General features: G+C 43.1%; 1 protein-coding gene across 1 annotated transcript in view; it reads right to left on the bottom strand.

Annotated features, from left to right (window-relative positions):
• Positions 1-359: 359 nt before the first annotated feature.
• The window catches only part of CASTOR2 (cytosolic arginine sensor for mTORC1 subunit 2), a 63,393-nt gene continuing 50,050 nt past the window's right edge, over positions 360-13,702 (bottom strand). Inside the window, exons 3-9 of the mRNA XM_048519102.1 lie at positions 10,894-11,087; positions 10,329-10,461; positions 9,238-9,361; positions 7,549-7,659; positions 6,065-6,147; positions 4,454-4,548; positions 360-882 (exon numbers count right to left, since the gene is read on the bottom strand). Coding sequence (XP_048375059.1) covers positions 817-882; positions 4,454-4,548; positions 6,065-6,147; positions 7,549-7,659; positions 9,238-9,361; positions 10,329-10,461; positions 10,894-11,087 — 806 coding nt within the window. The 3' untranslated portion in view covers positions 360-816. The remainder of the gene's footprint in view (positions 883-4,453; positions 4,549-6,064; positions 6,148-7,548; positions 7,660-9,237; positions 9,362-10,328; positions 10,462-10,893; positions 11,088-13,702) is intronic.

Here is a 13,702-nt window from a genome sequence, read left to right as displayed (position 1 = left end):
ATCACCAGCAGGCTTCATGCGTAGGAGTGGGGGAATAAATCCAGTTCACCAGTTAAGAGTCCACCGCACATATGGAGGAGTGGGAATCAAACCCGGTTCTCCAGATTAGAGTCCACTGCTCTTAACCACTACACCACGCTGGATCTCACAGATCACTCAAAGTTGCCCTTCACTGACATTCTATATAGCTCAGTTCCAGCAGGGGAAGCAATATGGCGCAGACCCCTTGAGAAATTCAATCAAGTAAAACACTTTTGGGTGAACACCTTCAAATTATCATCAATTAGCAGAGGCAGTGACCCCGGTCCCATGCCTGCCAGGTTCTAGACTCTTCCATTTACACAATCCACACTTCCTCATAATGGAAATGGCTCTTTTCCTTCACAGATTTATTTTCTCCCGCCATTGCACGCTATCGGTTGATATAGTTCCTCTCATTTCGAACCTCTGCAGGTATTTCTGTCACACCACACTCACACACGCACACAAATAGAACAGTTTTGCTTTGGAGTTAAACTTCAGAAAAAAAAAATCTTCACAGTTCCTTTATCCCGACAATTCTCCCTCCCCCAGCCTCATCCTTCCCTCCTGCCCGAAGAATTATTTTTTAAAAAATCATTTCTTTTAAAAAGCTCCCGGCGAGGAGTCGTTTGCAGTCTTCTCGGTGGTGGTTTTTCGGCGTGGCACTGCATCCTGTCTCCCGCACGCTTTTGGAGTTTAAAAAAACAAAACAAAAACAAACTATCCCCCCCTCCCCAAGAAAATACTGAGAAGAATTATTAGTATTCTTGATGAAAAATGCAGCTAGGTCCCGCTCTAACGTTTTTCAGCTTGACTAACTTGGAGTGCATTGATAACACCGTTTATATTTTCTTCTGGTACCTGTGAAAACAGACACGAAAAGTAGGTTGTTAGATGCTGATCAGGTGTCTGAACAGAGGGGTGGCTAAGTAATCGCATTAGAGATCGCCTCGGATATTGAACAGCTTCGGAAATGCCCAAAGCGTTCAGAGGGGTGACTAAGTGCAATATACCTCCCCAGAGATCATCTTTTCCTTGAGCAACTGAAACAAAATGTTCGTGTGAAACTGTTAACCTGGTTTCTCGTTGGCCTGTTGCCCAGTTAAATAAAAAGTAGCTAGCCAATTGCATCAGTTCTAATCAACTCACCTGGCCTATGAATAGTCCATAATAAAAGCCACAATTCTGTTAAATGATTTTTAAAAATGCTTTACAGGTGATTATTACTCAATCTAAGAGATATTTCTGGTGTAGCTTATAATAATCGGATTGGCCAGTATGCATGGTTTTGTGCCTTGCTGAGACTTTTCCTTGAAAAAATTCGTCTTCAATTAATTCTTCTAGGGAACAATACTTTAAATTAGCTCAGTTCATAGGTGAAACGCTGCTGTGTTAGTTTTCACTGGGTACTTGGTAAGGAGAAAGACACAAAAGGCCACAATAGAGCCCTTCCCAAGTCAACCAAGCTATCCTCTACATCGACTGAATGTTCTTTTGATGGTTTTATATACCCCTATTAGGAGTCAAATCACCAATACAGTGTTTGGTTGACACTGTTAGAGGATACTCTCTAATGGAATCGACCGTTTATTCTCAGAATCGTTTTCCAGATGTTCAGGAATTACATATTCTATCAGTTTTACCAGCATGGCCAATTGGCCATGCTGACAGAGGCTGATGGGAATTGTAGTTCCTGAACATCTGGAGAGCCGCAGGTTCCCTACCCCTGGCCTAGACCAACCCAATCCTGTTGGAACTTAGAAGTTAAACTGCGTTAGCCATAGGTAGTACTTGGACAAGAGCCTGCCCAGAAAGACTACGGTTGCTATGCAGAGGAAGATTACAGCAAGCCACCGTGGCACATCTCTTGCGTCGAAAACCCCATGGGGGTGCTATCTGTCAGTTGCAACTGGACTGCACACAATTGTCATTATGAGGAATCAAGTCAGTCTCTGGGAGGTTGAATACCTCTTGAAAGAGCAAGCTAAACATGTCCCACAGTTCCCTCTGTTGACCCCCAGATATTACTTCTTTGCCAGCTGCCCCAAAAAACCAAGTCGATGACGAACAGCTCGATTCGAGTCCAGGAGCACCTCAGAGACCAGAGGGATTGTCAAGATATAAGGTTTCAAAAATGAAGGCTCTCTTGGTTAGAAAAAGCCGATGGAAAGCTATGGACCCCTTCCATTTTGCAACACGGAGTCTGTTTCTAGTTGGTGAGGATCACTATCTTCCGTCTCCCTCTTCTTAGCACCTACGTTGTGTTTGGTGTGAAATGAATGAGTGCTATCATTCAGCTCCCGTTAATCCCAAGTCCTTATTTACTATAATTAAATTATTTCTTAGCTGTCTCCAGAAAAACTGTTCCAGGACGTTCATTTTTATCCTTACCTTCTTGTGAGGAATTGGGAAAGGGGGGAGGTACATGTGTTTTGCTGCTGACAATTCATCCATGAAATGGGACAACCTAGAGGCAGGCTCAGTGACTCCGAATGCTCCTCTAACCTAGTCCCCTACACCTGGGAAAGTAGTGCTTCAGATCAGGTGCTCAGAGGCAGCAGCAGAAGGCCATTGCTTTCACCTCCTGCATGTGAGCTCCCAAAGGCACCTGGTGGGCCACTGCGAGTAGCAGAGTGCTGGACTAGATGGACTCTGGCCTGATCCAGCAGGCTTGTTCTTATGTTCTTAGTGCAGATGGGTTCTAGACAAGTCATGCTATTTGTCCTGCGTCCAGGGCTTTGCGTACGGAGATGCACTCAGTCACGTAAGTTGCTTCCTGCCACGAGAATCAGACTTGTGTGCTGGTTTGTAAAATGGGCAGCTTTTACGAGCTTATCTTATCGGCATGGTTAATGTTCAAGAAAGCAAACACAATGGATATAACCATTTGACCTTTGTTATCTGTGATGATGTTGACTTTTTTTGCTGTGTATACACACACACATCCATACACACAGTGAGAAGAGGGCTGGCCTGCAGAACAGGCATGGAGGAGGAGGAGGGGGAGAATACCGGTTTGTTGCCTGAATGTTTCATAGATTAAAAGAGGGTTGATGTATTCTGATTGGTAATGGACACCATCTTGTGGGTTGCCTCGGGGGGGGGGGATGAGTGGGGGGGGGGCAAAATACACACAGCATGTGACCCTGTACTCTGTATTAGCTCAGCTAGTGATGCTGATAGGCAGAGACAAGCATTGAAAATTACCACCCCTGGCCTTTCGCATCACCTCATTGCCTGATCCTTTTAACTGGAGGTGCTGAGGACTGAACTTGGGACCTTGCGCGCAAAGGAGACGCTTTGCTACTGAGGCACAGTCCCTGTCAGTCTGAATTCACTTCTTGCCCAGCAAAATATCCTTGCTGAAATCCCATGCACAGATCGGCAAGAAAAGGTTCACGGAAGTCCAAATGGTTTGCCTCCTTTCCAGAAAGTGCGCCAAAGAGAAGTCGTAGTGTTGGTTCTTATACCCTGCTTTTCTCTCCCTTTAAGGAGTCACAAAGCAGCTTATAATCACCTTCCCTTCTCCACAAGAAGAGTTTGGATTTATACCCTGGTTTTCACAACTATGAGGAGTCTCAAAGTTTGGCAAGTGGGGGGGGGGGAAGAGGAGGAGGAAGAAGAGCTGGTTTTTATATTAACTTTTCTCAACCAAAAGAAGCCTACAGACTTCTTCCCTTCCCCTCCTTCAACAGACACCTTGTGATGTTGATGGGGCTGAGAGAGTTCAGAGAGAACTGTGACTGGCCCAAAGTCATCCAGCAGCCTTCAATGTGGAGGAACGGGAAAGCAAATCCCGTTCACCAGATAAGAATCTGCTGCTCATGTGGAGGAGTGGGGAATCAAACCCGATTCTCCAGATTAGAGTCCACTGCTTTTAACCACTACACCTTGCTGGCTCTCAGAGGGAACATGTATATCTTCTTGGGTACATCATTCCACACTGGGGACTACTGTAATAATGCCTGAAGCTAATGTTATTTATTAATAGATTTTATAATGGATTTTAATTTATATTATATTTTTGTATAAGTGGAGTGCTATGTATTCACATGTACTCTGATTTTAAACTATTGGCTGGCCAAAAGGCCGTAATAAATATCTATCTATCACACTGGGGACTGTGGGAATGGGTTAATGTTGCTTGAAAAGTTTGATACAACCATTAAACCCCTCAATGGGACACCCTGAGGGTGTCTGAGCATCCCCTTCAAAGTGGAAGAGATGGTCTGCAGTTTTAAGAAAAAGCTTAAATTTATGGGGAGAATCGAAGGGAACTTCCATGAGCAGAGGCAGTGTACCTCTGACTAAAAGTTGCTGGGCAGGGCAACCACCGCCTCTGTGTGCTGCTTGTGTGCTGCTTGGCTTGACAGACCCTTGCTCTAATCTAGAAAGACTTTCTGCTTTCCCTCACATCATTTCGAGGACTTACCAGTGCATGATCAAACTTGAAAGTACTGATGTAGTAGGCAGGGATGTCAGCAGCAGCCAGCGGCTCAGAAATCTGAGCAACGATTCCACATTCATCTAGGAAGAGGAGGAGAAAATAGAACCAGCAGAGTCCCGGGTTAGCCACAAACCCATCGACTTGACACCAACCAAGTCAGAACGATGCACATTCCACACATCTACCTGAGGATAGCCTTCAATCTCGAATTTGGCACATCACTTCCTGAGCCTATGTGTTTACATGATTTGTCAACATAGCCAAAATTCTGACCCCTTTGGGACTCTCGGCACCTCCCCTCGGCTCAGCACATCTGCAAACGCTTGCGAGGACTGTTCGGCCTGCCTGCAAAGTACAGAATCTTTACAGCTTGCCAAATGTCGGAGGAAAAGGAACAGGGCTGCCAGCTGCACTTTGGGAAATTCCTGGATATTTTGCCCTTGGGTCTAGGGAGGGGAGGGTTTGGAGAGAGAAGGGATCTTAGCAGGAGTAATGCCATCGAGTCTACCCTTCGAAGCAATCATTTTCTCTGGGGGAACTAATCTCTGCCAGCTGGAGACTGACTCTGGGAGATTTCCTGGACCTATTTGGAGATAGCAACCCAGAAAGGGAACAACCCCCCCCCCCGCCCCCCCACACAAAAAGAGATCAGGAATAACTGCTGACTTGCTAGTGTGAGACTGACTGTAAAACTAGCAGAACAGCCACAGCTAAGATGGAGTTGAAAGAGAAAGAGGAAGGTTATGTTACAGGGCTCATATGAGGGCAGTGTTTCTCTGTGCCTGGATTTTACCTCTCTTCCTTAGGGCTTCTCTGAGTGGATGCCAGACTATATAATGGCTTAATTATTTGAACATGAGAATCTGCTTTGTACTCAGTTGATCAGTGTACTCAAAGGGTGAGCAGCGGTCCAGAAATGGCTGCAGCAGTCAAAAAGTGGCTATTTGACTTGATGATTTAATGGAACACCCATGTTCAAAGGCACTGTACCTCAGAATGTTGGTTGCTGGGGCGGGGTCACAGCGGGGAGGGGGAGGCTTTGAGCTGAAGCTTGCTGTAATGTTATTGCAAGAAAAACAGGGGTAGGTGCACTTTAAGATAGCAAACCAAACCACCCTGCACCACAGGCTAATAAAATTGGTGAAGAAGCACAAGTTTCACTCAGAATGTTTCTAACTCTTTTTTCTTGTTAACCAACACAAATTCGAAACAAATGCAAAAACAAAGATTTTTCATATACAGCACTATTCAAAAGTACATATTCTCTAACATCGACAACTTAAAGATACAGCTTGATACTTGTAATCACACTGACAGAATACAGCAAAATGCTGACGAATACAAACAGGTGGATAGCGTCACCCTTCGAAATACTTATAATCAAACTCAAAAATACAAAAAAACCCACTTGTCAAGACCTAAACTCAGAGTGTGCGGTACAGAGTGGTTTGGTTTGCTAGCTGCGATGTCGTAGCAATGATGGGTATCAAAATGGGTGAGGAGTTTCTGTTTAGATTGGCAAGACATCTAAGGAGAGGTCTGAGGGTGAGATTTGAAGTAGAAAATGCCAGTGACCAACCCTAGGATAGAACCTACCAAAGCCAAGGGGCTGTCCTCCGATCCGAACCATCTTCCACAGTTCTCCTGATGCACTCGTAAACAACAAATTGTTGGGAAACCTGGGAGAGGGAAAATACCGAACCAATAAGGACCATGTTCAAAAGTGACGCAACAGGGTGTCTGAGCTGTTTAAGAATTGTTTGTTGCCCTGAATCATTTATTGTTTCCAGAGACTCCCAGGTCAGCTTAGCTGGATCCTACAGTTGTGGATGACTGTCTAATAGATTGTGCCCGTGTAATGCTGACTCAGTCAAATCTTAGACCCACCAATTATTACACTGTCCCAGATTCAAGGAAATCAGATCCAAGTATGTGAATCTGATCTCAACTGATCTCCCTAATCTGTTTAGATTACACCACTTGCTGAATAATCCAGATCCTTCCTTCTGTGTGATAGTGGCAAACTTCCCCTTGGAAATTATCAAAAGCCAATAGCATTTTTTTACTTAACATTTTATTCTTTGCTCTGTGTAGCCATGTTTTTTTTTACCAGTCTTCTCTTGCTGTATTTATTTTATTGTTTACTATGCCAATAAAGGCTTGATTGATTGATTGATTGATGACTGATCAGCTGACCTTTCACTAGACCATTGAATGTTCACTGTAAAAAGCTCCTTCTCTGCTGAGGACAGGAAGACATCTTGTCCAGGTGATTCCCATCTCTCGGTATAGGGAGGCAGGAAATGATTTTTTTCACTTCCTGTCTCCTTGGTGGGAGTCTGCCATTTTCAGTAAGGTAACACCAACAGCACTATAATCCGCTAACTAGATAACCAGCAATCAGAAAGAACAACTACAATTCAACTCTATTCTAATGATAGAAGACAAGAAAAAGAAACCAGAAGAACTGAATACTAAATACATCGTCCAGTAAGCTGATCTGTACAATGACCGGAGAAGGTCCAATTGCCCTCCTGTTCTCAGCGGACCTTAGATAATGACATTGCTATTGTTCACATGACTGTGTGTGGTTTTTTTTTTAACAACTAATATCTCGCTTTCCCCCCATTGGAGACTCAAAGCGGCTTACAACATAATTGTTCCCTCCTCCAAGGTCACCCAGTAAACTTCCACGTCAGGGTGGAGATTTGAACCTGTGTCTCCCGGATCCTAATTTGACAGTCTAACCTGAACACCGTACTGACTCTTATTCTCAAAGGAGTCTCAGAGGACACAAATTATTCTGGGGCACTTTAACTGCCCTTCAGCTTCCGATTTGTGGCTCCATTTCCTGGATACTGGAATTTCTGATCGGCAAATAATATGTTGCTCTAAATCACTTATTGTCTCCAGGAAGGCCTCAAATGACTTAGCTGTATCCTACCCCTAACTATTCTGGGGCATCTTGAGCTCAAGTCAACCTCTGCATTATTTCTTTTGGTTCAGTGAATCATCACATGTGCAAACTCTCCTGCTGACTGGCGGAAAGTTGTGCGAAGAGGATTATGAAGCCAGCTCACCTTTTCTGTGTCTGTACATCCATCACCAAAGAAATGTAACCCTCGATAAGTGAAAAGGAGAAAAAACGAATGTGCCCAGGATCTTCATTGCCCGCCACAGAATCTTTTACTCTGGTGGGAGGAAAGAGCAGCGGTTAAAATCTAAATCAAGAGGAGCTCGAATATGTCTGCATGATTTATTAAAGTGACACGGAGGGCTGCCACATGGCTGTGTTCTAACCAATCAGAGGTGGGGATGTGCAACCGGTCAAATAAATTTTTGCACTTTATTTGGACCGAAGTAACGAAAGGGAATCTGCTTTCTCCTCTCTGAGCCTGCTAAGATCAGTGTAGCTGAGGACCTGCTAGGAATTCTGAGGCAGATGGCAGGTAACAGAACCTCCTCTGTGGTGGCATCTTGACCATGGAGTGACCTTCCCACAGCTGTTCTAGCTTGATAAGTTTCATTCACCAGATGAAAACTTTTCTATGTGCCTGGACATTTGGTTATTTCTGCTCTTTATATTACCGTGACTTTGCTATCTCTCTCTTTCTGTCTCTCGTTGAACTGCTGCTCTGATAATGGTTAATGTTTTTTCAAGTTTTGGTTTTGTGATACTGTGATACTGTCTTTCTAACAACAGTGGCCACCCAGGGCATACATAACAAATAAAGAAATAAAGCAAGGCCCATGGCTAGAAACCTGCCAAAGTTTACAACCTGAGACAGGACACTGAATGAATCTGTTTATTACATGGGGAAAATGCTGGAGGCAGTTTAGAAAGCAGAATGTCAGGGGACTGTGAACTGTCACTTCCTCTGGGCACATACTGACCCTTTCCACACAAACCTTTTAAAAAAATTTGAGGCTGGAAATAAACCATCTCCTTCATGGAATTTCGCATTGTTTTTACCCCCAAATGTTTCATTTCTAGCCTCAAAACGTTTTAAATGAATCCCCTTTCAAAACGATTCTCTGGCTGAAACGTTTTGAAAGTCTTCGATGGCTGTGCGATCTATTGACTACGTTTCCCACGCTTCTCTGCTTCCCTGAACTTCTTTCTTGGGTCGTTTTCTGAACTCACTCTGCTCCCCCTCGCCTATTTGTTTGAAGCATTTTTCTGCTTGTTCTTTTATTTTTGGGGAGGGCGTTCTTCGAAGCACGAGGCTGTGAAGCATTGAAGCATTAATTCAACACAGAACTAAAAAAAATAATCATGTGACGGTTGTCAGCAATCATTTCAAGGGGGTGAATGCCAACATCCATCGTTGTAAAAGGCGAGAGGATTGAGAATGGTTAAGAAATGTTTTAAGGGATTTGTGTGGAAAGGGCCTTTGTGAAACAAATCACACCTTGTTCCCTCCAGCAGGTTGAGTGAAGCATGACTGAAAGAGAGAAAAACCACAATTTGGGGAATAGGAATATGGCTATGATGGGGGAAACTCACACACTTCCTTTGCTGAAGGGCCCATAAAACCCTACAGCCAATATTGGGGATGCTGCATTTATACTGTTTTGTTCTACTTTGACAGGAACAGGGAAGATTTTTTTTTCAAATGACAACTTCCTTTGGGACAATACAAGACAACTGAAGCTACTTGCGGCCCCATAAAAACCCCACGGACTGCGGAATGATCTTGTTCCACAACCACTCAAATTTTACAGCGGACTATAAAGCCAGTGTTTCTGTTTCTTTGATTTGAACGTACCCATTGGAGTAAAACATGACATCCATTAGGAGTGTAGCAACAGAAGGAAGGGTGTCAGGATCCAAGCTGGTGACACAAAACATATTACTTGGACTGGAAAGGGGATGAATTACAGGTCTCTGAACTGGAAGAGAGAGAGAGACAGAAATTAAGTCCTTGTCTGTATCGAGAAGGAATATTTGTACTTGGGCTGTATCACCTGTTAAAAGTAGGCGAATAACCTTTAATGGAGTATATCAAAATGTTTACAACACACAGACTACTAGATAATTAAAAAAAAAAGATTCTCAGCTCAATTTCATTCAAATTAAAAAAAAGATCAATAATTCAATCAAAACTAGATGAAGTAACGAGCGTTTGAGCAATTTCTTCAAGTTTAAGAACGTTTTGTTTCATAGCTTCCATCAAGAAGTTTGCAACTAAGTCTGCCGTTTTCTGGTTCCTATCATTTAGCAGGAATTTGGTCAATTTAACACCTCTTAGATGGCTATAATTTATTTCGGTAAGATGGTGTCTAAGGGGGATACTTAAAGAATAAAATTTGTCATAGTCTATATACAGGTAATTAAGTGCATCTGGAACATAACATCCGTGTAGACAAAGTCTGTCTGTCCATCCATCCGTCTGCCCATCCACCCATAGAATAATTAGTATGTGTTGGCGTTCGTATTGTGATATCTGTGCATGAGAACAGAGGAAGCTTCCCAATCGATAGATTTCATAATTATGGGGAAAATATTTAGAATAATTTAGAAAACATTTAGAATAATTGTAACTGAATATCAATTGAACATTGTATGCCCTTAGAGACATACTTGTAACAAACTGGATCTTCATATTTATATTTAGAATTGTAATTAAGCTAAGTTTCATTCTCGGTGCTTATCCTTTTCTTTGTTTAACTGGTTTTATATTGTTTTTTTTAAAAATAAATAATTGTTTTTAAAAAATAGAGATGAGCTGTAACCTCAGTAGATCCCTAGTCTCACCTGGAGGCTAGCATCCCTAATGCACCTAGCCTATCTTAAAGCATGCTCTGCCCAGTCTACAGCTATTTGACAGCAAAGGTGCTGTGGTAGAGAGGATCGTACCCAGTTTTGGCTTCATAAATCCGTTCGTTATCCCCAGGCTGTCGGCTGCCACCGTCTCCCCGTTCACGACCCTGAGGATGGTAAACTCAGCAGCCAGCGTGTGCATCACAAAGGGCAAGTCTCGCTCACGCACCTGTGCAAGGGAGATGTCAATTTGTCAACAACCAGTGGCGTGATAACTTACCTGTGGCTGAGTCTTTTCTTGGTGAGACCCACAGTATGGCATGGGAGCCAGGTGGTCTGCCAATTTGTGGTGGGAGGACGGAATCTTTTCCTCATCAAGCTTGAAAACTGGATTACTCTGCAGCACATATGTTGGAGGAGGGGGAATTTGTCTTGAAAGCATTATCTGGGCCAGATATGAATGCAGGGAAGTAATGCTCGCATAACTTTGAACATAGGCATGATAACCTACTGAAGTCTGTCTTAAAGACAAGGGAGTTTGAACTCTGGTGGAATCTCAGCTGGAACTCAGGAGAGTGTTGCGTTCCAAAAGCTAGCCTACCCAAACTTGAATGGTAACCATCTCAGCCCCTCAGCCCTGGTTTGCAACATGTTTCCTTACCAGGATGAAGTCCGTCTGGTAGGTGGAGAGCATAAATACTGAGATGTTCTGATCAGCGAGTGGAGCTATGACTGACTTGGCGATCTTAGTCACTCCAATGGGCTGGGAGCTGGAAAAGCTGCCTCCCCCGGAAACCACATTGAGGGCCAGCCAGGTAGCATCTGCCACACTCAAGTGTTCTGATGAAGGAAGTTCTGAGGAGAAAACACACACACACAAATATAATTTATCTATTCAATTCTTATCCCTTTCTTCTTCCAAGTGGCCCAAGACCTGGACATGGTCTCCCCCAGTTTTATACTTGCGACAACCCAGTGAGGTAATTGCACCTCAGAAATAGCGACTGACCCAAGGTCAGTGGGAATTTGAACCCTGGTCCCTCCTAATCTGACACAGCAACAACTATAACTAAGGATTAATTCAGTTGAGGAAACAGAGGTGAAGTTGAAAATTCAGAATAGAAATCGCCACTGATGGAACATTCTAGAAGAGGCTGTTCAAGTGTATGGGCCTATTATTTATCCTGTCAAGGACTTTTAAAAGAGAACTGATTTAAAGAGGCAAATTTAGACAACGGGAGGCTATATGAGGGAAGTTTAAAGTGACTCTCATGGTGCCAGCAAACACAACCTGTAGCTTCGAACAACATGAGGCATTGTTGCTTTGGCTCTGCCTGGGGAAATGAGAGGGGCTGTAACTGCTAAGGACAACCTCAACTTTGGGGTCTACCAATGACTGCCTCCTCAGCTACCGGCAGGTACGAAGTGCATTAGATGTTATAACTGCTTCATTGAAAGGAATGCTTTTTGGGGTGGGGTCATGAAATTTTTCCAATAAAGTGTAGCCATTTTCTTCAGTCTGGTTTTCACTCAAATAGCATAATGTGTGAGGATTATATCACCAAACGTCTCTCCATACTGAATCATCCTCCTTATTAAAAAAAAGTGCTCTGTTTTTACTGATTCCCTCTTTTACACATGGCCTTATTTTATTGAAAGTAAGCAGCGGGCATACGGTCTTGATTTAAGATGGTAATAGGTGACTTCCATGTATCATAACTGATCTAGTTCTCACCTATCACTCATGATCTAGAACCTGCACTCTATTATTGTGAACCCATTCTTCCAATAGTGCCACGGATAATCTCGAACCTTCCTTCTCTTGTATGGTCCACGATCTAGAGCCCATCCTGAATTATGATCCTTCGTTCTCAAAAGCCTTGGGTGGGAGGGTGTTTCATGCCTACAAATAGCCCCCTACTCTGAAAGAACTAATCACTTACAACACACACCAAACAAAATCATCAATAGCCTAGGGACCAGATCCCGCTACAAGCCCAGCTGCCAACTCTCTATGTTTATTCTACTATTACGGGGCTTAACCATATCAGCTGTACTACCAGGGCTGATTTCACCTGCTCATCCTCCAATATGATACACACAATTATCTGTCAGGATCTTTCTCCTATCTATGTGCAACAGGTTGGTCTCTATACAAAGAAATAAAAGGGCGCATGTTTGACAGCAAGAACTGTAATATCCAAAATCCAGCCAGGCAACATTTCCATCCATCAAGCATGTTCCTGCTGACCCAAAAGTCAGCATGCTTCAACACAGCATCAAGAACTTGCTGAATTAGAACTGATCAGCAGGTGTAATTGCGTGAAAGCTTTTGAAAATAGACCCTACACCTTTTCAGGTGTTAAACAGCTTAACATTAATAAAGCTAAATTATGAGAAGTTACAGAACCCGTGACCTAAATGGTCCAGGCTACCTTGATTTTTCCAGATTTGGGAATCAATGGAACATCAGACCTGGTTAGTACTTGGATGAAGCATTTTAAAGGGGCAAATAAACCCAAAAGGCATCTGGTTTATTGTTTAAGAAAAGAAACAGGAAAAATGGAGGATTTTTGCGGTTAAAAAAAGGTGATCAAGTGCTCCATACAGAACAAGAGATTCATCAACGTATAAAGGAATTCCCTCCCAATCTTTATAAAAGAGAAACTGAATAATGTGATGGTTTAGATGTCTATATATCAGAAGTTCCGATTAAAGGATTCACATTTAATCAAAGAAAAATATCAAATCACACATAACAATGCCAGAAATAAATTTGGCTATAAGAAAATGAAAGAAAGACAAAGCTCTGGGACCAAATAGATTGACGCTGGCTTATTATAAATGCTTCAAAGATATACTAGCCATCCCATTATAGCAAGCGATGAATGAGATTCAAGAAAGACACCTACATGGCAGGAAGCAAATATAACTCTAATATACAAAGAAGGCAATGATACAACATTACTACAATCATATAGGCCAATATCACTGTTGAATGTGGACTAAAAATATTTACAACAACTATGGCTGAAGAGGGTAAAAATGCATTTCTGAAATAAGTCATAAAGATCATACTGGATTTATTTCACAGAGGTATATGAAAGACAAGGTGAGATTTCTCTTGAATGCAGTAGAATATTCTAAGAAGAAGGGAGAGAAGACATCACTTATGTCCCTAGATCAGGGGTCTGCAACCTGCGGTTCCGGAGCTGCATGCGGCTCTTTCAGCCTTATACTGTGGCTCCACGTGGCCTGGAGGTTGGGTGGTAGCATGGGCGTGTCCCTCCAGTCCTCCAGAACAGCGCTGGAAGGAAAGGTGAGTGGAGGGGCCAAACCGGGGGCGGTTCCGTGCAGAGCCACCTCTGCGGCTTGGTAGATCTTCGGGGCCATGGAAAACGGGTCCAAATAGCTCTTTGGGTGGTAAAAGTTGCCGACCTCTGCCCTAGATGCAGAGATAGCGTTTGATA

The sequence above is a fragment of the Sphaerodactylus townsendi genome, linkage group LG16 (genome assembly GCF_021028975.2).
Source record: "Sphaerodactylus townsendi isolate TG3544 linkage group LG16, MPM_Stown_v2.3, whole genome shotgun sequence".
NCBI classification, from domain to species: domain Eukaryota; kingdom Metazoa; phylum Chordata; class Lepidosauria; order Squamata; family Sphaerodactylidae; genus Sphaerodactylus; species Sphaerodactylus townsendi.
Note: the sequence above shows the minus strand (reverse complement) of the source record. Positions and strands in the feature narration are given on the sequence as shown.